The 9983-nt window shown below is 41.0% G+C and overlaps 1 protein-coding gene across 1 annotated transcript; it reads left to right on the top strand.

Moving 5' to 3' along the window:
• Nucleotides 1-1453: 1453 nt before the first annotated feature.
• On the top strand, nt 1454-9775 carry LOC142776178 (uncharacterized). Its single transcript, XM_075879385.1, has 5 exons — nt 1454-1683; nt 5946-6007; nt 6993-7085; nt 8765-8791; nt 9595-9775. The coding sequence occupies exons 1-5, from the start codon at nt 1503-1505 to the stop codon at nt 9703-9705; spliced, it is 474 nt and encodes a 157-aa protein (XP_075735500.1). The 5' UTR covers nt 1454-1502; the 3' UTR covers nt 9706-9775.
• Nucleotides 9776-9983: the final 208 nt, after the last annotated feature.

A 9983-nucleotide genomic window follows, 5' to 3' on the forward strand; every position in this document is an offset into this window, starting at 1 on the left:
ATAGTTCATATAGTTCATACAATAGTTCATACAATAGTTCATATACGAGACACATTCATGATGCAGTTCACCACATACCCAGCCAACATTTTTTTATTTGGTGACACATATGTTAAACTCGGGGTATATTGAATGAGATTCGAACATTTTCAGTTAGAGTTATTTGCGCTGAAGGCCTTATTAGATGTCTCAAGGACTGTACTGGTGTCCTTTGGCATGGATATTTTTTCAAGGCTCCTAAGAGGACTAACAGTTTCTATTGCTGGATCCGTAAGAGAAACTTCATCTTCAGAGAGATATTCCTTCTGGAATGTGAAAGGGCTAATCTCTTCGAAGGAATTAAGTGCAATGAAAACTAAACGTTCAATGTTTTGCCGGTGTATTTTACACAGAGGTGCATGGGTTTCATACCACATCACGCGTCCCTGCCTGTACAAAATAAAGAAAAGATAGCACGAGCTTTTTCGTTACTGCCCCAATTAAAAAACGGTTTCTGGCTATTTAAGTTCTCTAAGGTATGGCCGATACGACGCTTTATCATGTAATTGTGCAGACCTTTAATCCGTTAGGTAACAAGAGGGACTAGGCCCATGTGTTCAGAATTGGGTGCAAGTTAAAGAACCCCAAGTGGTCGAAATTTCCGGAGCCCTCCACTACGGCGTCTCTCATAATCATCTGGTGACTTTGGGACGTTAAATACCACATATCAATCAATAAACTTGAGGGACTGAACATAAAAAAATAAATATTGTACCAGTCAGTACTTGTTGTATGCAAAGTAGAAAGTACTTGCTTGTTGTAGGTGCATCAAAGTACGTGGTATGTAATGTTAAGTTATGCGCAGGAGAGATCGATAGCCTAAGGCAGGCTTATGTTCTTTATGATTCGCACCTCGCGTTGTGAAAAAAAAGACAATACCCAGAAACTTCGAACTTCAAAATTTGACGAGTTATCACAGACGAGAAAAGACCCGTTTGAAAGACGACAGAACATGGACTTGCCAGATCAGTAGTGCATGCAGATAACTTATCAAGGCTGTCTAAATATCTTAGTGACATCTGGAAAAGCCACGTGAAACGTAAAACGGGGACAACGAAAGATAAAGAATGAAAGTCAAGAAAGACGCAGAATTTGATAGCGGGGGAGTAGAAAAGATGGCACTCGTAGCCTACGGAGAGTGAGAGGAAAGAGGGCTAAGACTTAGCTGTATTTAATTGTAAGAACATAGTCTCGCGCTCGCGAGATGCCCATGACGCAAGTGTTGCGTCATAGTTCTGACGCCACAATGCTGATTACCGCGAAATGGTGGTTAGTACACCAGCCTAGTGGAGAATGCTGGAGTCTTTTGCGACATCTATCAGATGTCGCACTTCTTTCTCGAAAGTAGAGCAGAGATAAAAGAGAGAGACGTGTCAAAATTGGTGAGCGTGTCCCCTATTTAAGCCTGCTCAACTGAGCACTAGCCAGTCTTGTTTCCGAAACCACCTTGAATCTGAGTCAACATGAAAGCAGCTCTGATCCTCGCTGTTCTTTTCGTCATCGCCTACGCTGATCCCCCCGAAGGCACCGAGGGAGAGCAGCATCACGACCACGACCACCACCATGACAACCACACTGAAGAGCATGGGCATCATCACGGACACCATCACGGGCACCATCACGCACACCATGGATCCGTATGCAGTAAGACCTCACTGCCTTTCTTTCATTCTTTATGGGTGTATCTATACTAAAAAAAAAAGAACGTAGTCTCAAAAAAACTTGTGAAACATGAGATGTGTGCCCAGAATGTCTCCAGACATCTTTGTTGAGGTTATGTGCAAAGATGGGCTAGTTGGCCTTGATTTATATCTAATTCACCAGAGAGGAGACACGGACGAGGATGCAAACAGAACCAGCGAGTGGTTACTGCGTGCATCTTTCTTCGTCCATGCCTTGTTGTCTCTGGCGAAATCTTCATTAAAGCTTCTCGAATATAAATAAAACAGCAAACGAACTAAACATGAGTCGCTTTGGTTCACATCGCAAAGTGTGACATGAACAACGTTTTCGCACCATCATTTACATGAGGAATTTAATACTAAGCTGCGAACGGTGCACACACACATCAGTTGCGTAGCGGTTATACACTGAAATGTGTTGGCGTTTTCAAGGCATGTAGCACAATGCTATGTGTATATATTAGATATATCACAAATTCCCCAACAAAAACGCTCACATTCAGACTGGATAGTTTTAAACTTTCGCATAGAGTAGAAAAAAGCTGAGCCAGCTGCACTATTGTTCCTCAAGTCACTTGTGAATGGTGTTCTTCCATCACCGCACAGTTAAAAATGCAGTTTTTAGCTCATGGAACTCAATTTATTTCCAAAATTTATGTAGACATATAAATCTTCTAGGCATTAAATTATCAAGACTTTGTTGAAAGAACATCTTTGCATCATCTTGTACAGAACAGAGAAAAACAGCGGTTGTAACTTTATCAGTCAAGTTAAGGCTATTCCTTATAAAACAGTAAATCATTAAAATTTTGTGATTTGACCGCCATTTATTTAAGTAGTTATGCTTGAGCCTGTCACTGTTCTAAAGGAACAAGTATTGAACCTGGTATTCAGCGCAACACTAACTGATCGTGAGAAATTGTAACTTTTTTAGACTTATTCATCAGAGCGAAATAGACGGAACGTTTAGAAAAGACACACACACAAAGACACACACACACAGCGCTGTGTTTGTGTGTCTTTTCTAGACGTTCCGTCTTTTTCTGCAGATAAATCAGTCTGATTATTCAGGAACCAACTCGCCCAAGCAACAATTTTAGCGAAATCACACCCTTTTAAAACAAAAGCAATTGCCTCTCGTCGCGGTAAACATAGCATTCAAGTATTATGGGCTCCACTCTTTTTATGCTGCCACAGCTATCACAGTGGGGACTAGTGGTACGCCCTATGTGGTACGATTTATTGACATGTGGGGTTTAACGTCCCAAAACCACCACATGATTATGACAGACGTCGTAGTGGAGGGCTCCGGAAATTTTGACCACCTGGGGTTCTTTAACGTGTACCCAAATCTGAGCACACGGGCATTTTCCACCTTCATCGAAAATGCAGCTGCTGCAGCCGGGATTCAGTCCCGTGACCTGCGGGTCAACAGCCGATCGAGTGCCATAGCCATTATAGATCACCGCGGCGGGGCCTATGTGGTATGAACATCTGTTTGTGTATTGTGGAATAGCCCAAAGAACATACAGGGACACAGGCGAGTGAGATGACACAAGCTCTCACCCACCTGTGTCTTGTATGTTATTTGCGCTACTGAATAATGCGTTCGTAGTACCTAGCTCGGTTTTCCTTACTACAGCTATTCATGTACGTGATGTATAGTCGAAGACAATGATTTGTCTCAAGGTGCCGAGGAAGTATTTGGCAAACTTTCGATCTCCTTTCTGGGTCAATACAACACGGCAAGTTAACTCCGAGAAGCGGCACATTTGTGAATTCGTCATGGGAGGCACGCCTCCTTCAACAGGCCTTAGGAAGTCTATCGCAGCGACCTTTGACCACTCCCGGCGAGCTGCAATCGCCTGTGAGGCCATAAACTATAAGCTCAAGTTACAGCAACCAGAGAATCATAAGCTTATTAGCGCGATAGCGTGAAAGAGGTCGTTTCGCAGAAATACCGGTGTCGGCGTCAGCGTCGTTGGTTGTGAGCGAAAAATGATCATCTTATGTGTGACCGAAAAATTAAGAATCTAGCAAATAAAAGAAATGATAACAATACCCTAGATCAGAGTAGAGACCAAACCAGGGTCGTTTGAGTCCGAATGGGGATCGAACCCGGGTGGTTCGCGTGGCAAGCGGATGTTCCTTCACACAGCCACACGTCCGCCTTTATTAATCCATGAAATCATCACCAGTATATGTGAAATGCACACAAAATACTTCGTCGGAAGTCAGGCAAACACAAACAAACGTCCAGAGGGGGAAGCTACTCCGGAATGGGGTCAAAAGTCTCAAGAACTTTGCGCACTTGAGCAGCCTCTTTTCGGCAGACAAATCTCGTCGACCGTGGTGGCTCGGCACATGTATCAATCAATATACTTTTCCATAGTAAATAAATTCCCATCAACATTAACAGGTCATATGAAGTATTTATTATCAGTCAAGTTCTTTTTTAAAGGGAGGAATGTAATACCATACGCTGTGATTGAAAGTTCTTTTCTGAATTTTTTTAGAATGTCTCAAAAATAAAATGCGCCACGACAAAGAGTGAAACAATGCATTATCGTTTAAGGTTGGTGGCAGGGTCTAAAATTTACTGACCAGGGCACATATATTGATCTTTCATTCAGCCACATTTTTACTGACATAGTGGAAGTGTGCAGTTTAAAGAAAAGTGTTTTCGCTGACGGAGGTATCTAAATTCTACGAACACGAAATAACACGTCGTAACCAGACAAAAAAGAATATGGCATTGAATAAATGTGTTCAGGAAAAATTTATTCACAAGTGGAGCGGGTAACTTCGTTCTGTCAATATTATTCCAAAAAATTGACAGTAGCAATTTATTTTAGGAATCCCCACAGCGGTAATTCCTTAGCACTCCTGCTGAGACATAAATAGAGGGAAAATGGTAACACAGACGGTTTCGAAGGACCGCTAAAAGAGAAGATTGGCACACACCCTTTAGGTGAAAAGTCGCAACACTAACTGTCGCACAAACAAGTGCACCACGTCGAGGCCATCCTTTTCAAGCGGAAGAAAAAGGTTGTCTCTTTTCATGGGTTCCCAAGAGCTCCAAATGAAACAAGCAAATATCATATGAAAAGCTTGAATGTGTACCCGAGAGCAGTGCACACCTGTAGTACATAAATAAGCTTTGACGTAATGAAAATATTGCACGCTTTTGCTCTCGCAAAAATGGAAAGGTCTAATTTTGCCATGTTGCCACTTTTCGGTGGATAGTAGTAATTTCAGAGGTCCAGTATGGGCTGTTGTTACGATAGTTAATGAGACACACCAAGGCACGACGTAGAAGCCGCCTTTCGATGGATATTTGAGAAGACCGAAGGAGTTCGGGCCCCCATGCTCAGCCAGAATCCTGTACTTTTACCAAAATTTATGCTGGCGCCAGCGACTTCACAGAAACGTAGCGTTTACTGCGTCTGCTTGTCAATACAGTGAAAAGAACTTTTATGCTTTACAATCAAACGCATCCTGTATACATGCTTCACAATGCAACATGAAATATTGCAATGATAATGTGTGCTACAAACGCCCATTGCCAACGGGCGTCGGAACAAGAGATTATCATAATGGCTTCGTGGTTTAAAAGCGGTCATCCATTACAAAAGGCACGCCCGCTAGTGTACCTATTCCATTCAGGCCACGTAGTGAGTGCGTAGCAAGTACGAGAAGGTTTCATGGAATAAGTGTTTGAAGCACGCACTAGGAACAGAATATCCCTATTGCGTTCAACTCCTAAAGGTGACGCTTTAAGATCCCCTAATTTTTTAACGTTGTTTCTTGACAGGCAAAGTCGGTGTAAACAGTATTATCGGACTCTCTTGAGCATTACGTATTCGTTTCTATTGTTTCTTTTTATTTGTTTTCTCTAATTCGGAACTTCAAACACAATCCGCATCCCCATATTGGCAGCTATGGCAGGGGTTGTATACACGCCTGCAAAAATATTCATATTTCCAGTGAAGAACTGATATCTCTTCGTGTTTATCAGTGTTTAAAAAGTCCACTGATGTTTTGTCCTAGAAGACAGGACTGCATGAGGTGAAGGTGGGGAGAGGTTAGGGCTTTCGCGAAGGAAATTAGGCCACACACTTTTACTCGGCATTCAATTGAGAAGGTATACGGCGTAAACCTTGAAAACTACGTCAAAATTAGCGCCACTGAGTGGTGTGGAACTCAATTCTTCTTTTTTTTCAGATCTGCCAGACGCATCTTTGGCTCAAGTGGTAGGCTGTGTCGTACAAAACGTCTCAGCTGAGGTAAGTGATTTTTATATACATAAAACAAAACGCGCGTATGCTGCAGTTATTCCTACATCCAGTCGTCTTAATTATAGTTTTTTCTGGCGTCAAGAGAACTTCATTTTAAGCATACTGAGCAATTTATGAAGACTCATGTTTTAAATAATTGACTTTATTAATGGAGTCAGAACTGTATGTCCATTTTCGGAACGAAGATCTTTTTTGTGCTACTTTTTATCAATGTGGACAATGCTAACCGAATATGCTGTAGCTGATTATGTTCCTATATTATAGAATGAATTGCCCAAACTGACCTATTCTGATGTCTTGAATTCAGTCGTACCTGCAACCTTTTCTCCTGCCTCCGGCACTGCATAATAAATATCCATTCATAGCCGAGTGGATTGTAGGCGTTGATGCTCGGTGAGGCAAAATTATCAATAACCCTTTTTTAGTGTTGATGAGGGCTCGTATGTGATCAACTAAATGGTAGTTCTTTTGATGTAGGAATAAGCTGAGCTGCCAACATGAACTTAATGAAGCATTACATTTTCAGGGCATTGCGCACCTGGTAGACTAGTATTCATTAAAAAAACAATTTTGGTTGGTCAGAAGATATCAAGAAAGTCAGGCTGTTAATGGGATAAATTGGGCACGCGAAACTAAAAGCAGCCACAGTAAAGTAGTTAGGCTACAGACTGATTTAATCAGTTCAGTAACGTGGTTGTGTAAAATTTCACAATTTTTGCAAGAGGTATAAGTAGAAGAAAAGAATAATTGTGTATTATGATTTCGGATTTTCTCGATATACGTATTTTGTGCTGGGGATGCCAGACATAATTTAAAAGCGCGTATTGTCGGTAAACTGCAGTAATGCAGCAGACTTGTGAAGCTAGCACGACTAGAATTTTCAAAAACTGAAGTTAAGGTCATCACCTTCACTTAACACTCCCTAGCATAAGCAAGAAAAGATGTTCACAGCCCGTTGGCATGCTACACGCAGATTCGAGAAAAGCTGGAGCGCGTAAAGGATGGCCTTCAGTGCGACAGCATCCTGTGTGGCATTAAAAAATTTTGCGAGAGGGACGGCACTCTGGTAAGTTTTGACTTTCGTAGCCTAGAAATGTTTTCCGTAAGCAATCCTTTGTAGACTTCATACAGCGGCACTGTTAACGAGAAAGTAGCTCAAATGTTTAAAAAAAATGTGTTCGTCACAGTGCAAGCAAACACAATATTTGAAGGTTCTGGCTGTTATATTTGCTTATACATCTCTCGCCAAGTTCAAATTAACAGAAGAGGACAACATGAGTAAACAGTTTTTTTTAACTGCTGTTATGCCCCGAGATTCCACCAACTTTTTACACAAATATACCTATTTATTTATACTGCTTCGAAGACTGACCATGAAACTCCGAATAATTCGAAAACTGTATAACACATAAATTTAACATACTTTATCACTTTAAATAGTCTTCACACAAGAAATACGGCTGAGTAATAGAATAACAGCGGATCTGTTTGTCAAAACTCCATGTGGCGTTTGCAGAATCTCGAGCGGGTATGTGCCACTAAAAGCGGGTGTGTGCCAAGCAGCTCCTACCGTAGCAAAAGGGTGGAAAAAAGCAAGGAGAATGAGGAGGGAGGCAATATAGAAAAGGGAGGGTAAACCTTAGAATAGCTTTGTATAGTACAATTTAGCAGTGAGATCAGGGTGAGAAAAGCTCATGTTAAGGTGGTTAGGAGGCGAGAGGGTAAACCATAGCACATCAAAGGTTGGGGAAGAAGCGATGGCGAAAGGTAATGCGAGGATTAGGCAGGTAGAAAAGCGAAGAGAAGGCAATTTATTACGAGTTAAAGAAACAAGGAGATATAGAAAAAATAGAGAAATAAAAAATCGTCACAGAAATAAGAAGACAGATATGAAAAAAGAACTCAACGTGTGTTTGCTAGGGGTAGCGCTTGCGTGCCAGTTCCCCTCGTTACTCACATTACAATGGCGTGGAACTGAATTTATTTTGAAATCATTTTCATTTGTCAGTTTTGCTTGTGTTAATAGGCTCATATCTCGCGTACGACCGAACAAACAGCACATGATACCTAATTGTCATTGTAGCAGTACACCTTCATTTTTATGACGGGGCGCTCCACGCCAGATACGGCAACGTCCTGGTGAAGGATAACGAACAGGGTGCAGTCTTAACTTCGTCGGCCCGTAAAGACCACGTGCTAGCTCACGAACAAAATTTCAGGTGAAACACTCGCGATGTCATAAATAAACACCCCCCAAAATCACTGGACCATAGTACGGGAAGTAACATACCCGCACACACAGCTCTCACGTTTAAACATTTCAGCCTATATACAACTAACTTGTACACATGTATTTTTGTTCTCTTTAACTACAGAATGCTGGAATTGTTCCCCCGTCAATATTTGTACATTCCAATTGAGTGGTTGATTTAGACCCGAAGGATCAGCCTTTGTACGCATGTATGCTGGTTAGTATGTAAAGATAGATAAATGAACCCACAATGCGGTGACTACAGGAATAGCGTTCTCCAACAACCACCACGTGGCCTTCATGGCTATTTCAAAAAATATCTGGAGAGTGATGTCACAGAGTGAGGGCACGTCGTCTCTGGAACCCTTCCCATGCCACGACTTTCCACAACGCTTCATGCTACAGAGAAACTTCATCGAACAGCGCGAAAGTGTCATTTTTGCTCTTACGCGTAAATTAAGGAACAGTTTACACACTACTGTTTTACTTTGCAGGAGAACAACAGGACTGACGTTTTCACGGTAAGTTTTCTTATATTTTAACACACATTCTGAAACATGATTTTCTGCACTTTCAAATTAAAAGAAGACTTAAATGTTTCTTTTTACGTAATCATGAGTGAATCAAACCTAACGTTTGTTAGAACTGAGGTTAAACAATAGTAGGCTGTATTTTCAGCAAAATGGCGACTACATAAAAAGAGATAAAGAGTGAAATTTGCGTGGTTGTTAGAAGAATGTAAAAAAAATTTGTCATAACTTTTCACGAAAGTGCCTTGTTGATATATCTGTGCAATGCCAATCAGAAATATCTAATAAAAGTAGGTTTAACAGGACCTTCATCTTATGCCAAGCTTTTACCTCACATGCGATTTGTTTCTGCATGCTGAGTCTATGTTTCTGCATGCCGAGTGCGGGATCAGCCAAATCGAAAGTACGATTTCATGCCAATTATCTTGTTGTCGACGCCCGTTTTTGAATTGTAAAAGCACGGATCTACACAATTGATTTCGATTACGTTTAACTATATAAGTTTGTCCGGTAAAGTTGTAAACTACAAAGATAATTGATGTCGTAACTGTATTTATGGAGTGCATAACTTTCATTTTTTTGGCAATTTGTATACGATGGAGAAATACCTCGTATAACATTCTAATTGCAATAAAATTAGGATACCTTTAAAACTTTATTTGTTGAAAGCGTGGCAGTTCGCCCACACTGATGTAAACAGATGTTGAAGTCGCGTTCATCAATCTCCTCATAAATAAAATTTGTTTTAGATTTCTTATTTTTGTGCTGATTGTAAATTATTTTACTTTTTTTAGCATGAGCAGAACGCCGAGCTTCGGTCTGCGTTCATGGGATGTCGACCTCAACCAGTGGGAACCTCTCAAGAATCGGTGCAACATGCTACCGAGGCTACAGCTGAAGCCTAATTTTTATATATAAATGAATGAACAAGTCCTAATATAAAAAAGGCCAATAAATAAGAAATTGCGTGTTTTATTCTGGCCTGTTCTTTGCTTTCGAGCAGCAGGTTGCTGCCCTATACTTTCTCAACATGGCTTTTCTCTTTGATAGCTTGTCTGTTTCTCCTTTCTCTTTGCTCAATTTGACTTGCACCTAAATGCCTACACTTCATTCCACCCCAACTCAACAAATAATCCACCATTCGGCAATGTGGTGATTTATCAAGCTTTCGTGCCAGTTTATT

This window comes from Rhipicephalus microplus, chromosome X (genome assembly GCF_043290135.1).
Source record: "Rhipicephalus microplus isolate Deutch F79 chromosome X, USDA_Rmic, whole genome shotgun sequence".
NCBI classification, from domain to species: Eukaryota; Metazoa; Arthropoda; class Arachnida; order Ixodida; family Ixodidae; genus Rhipicephalus; species Rhipicephalus microplus.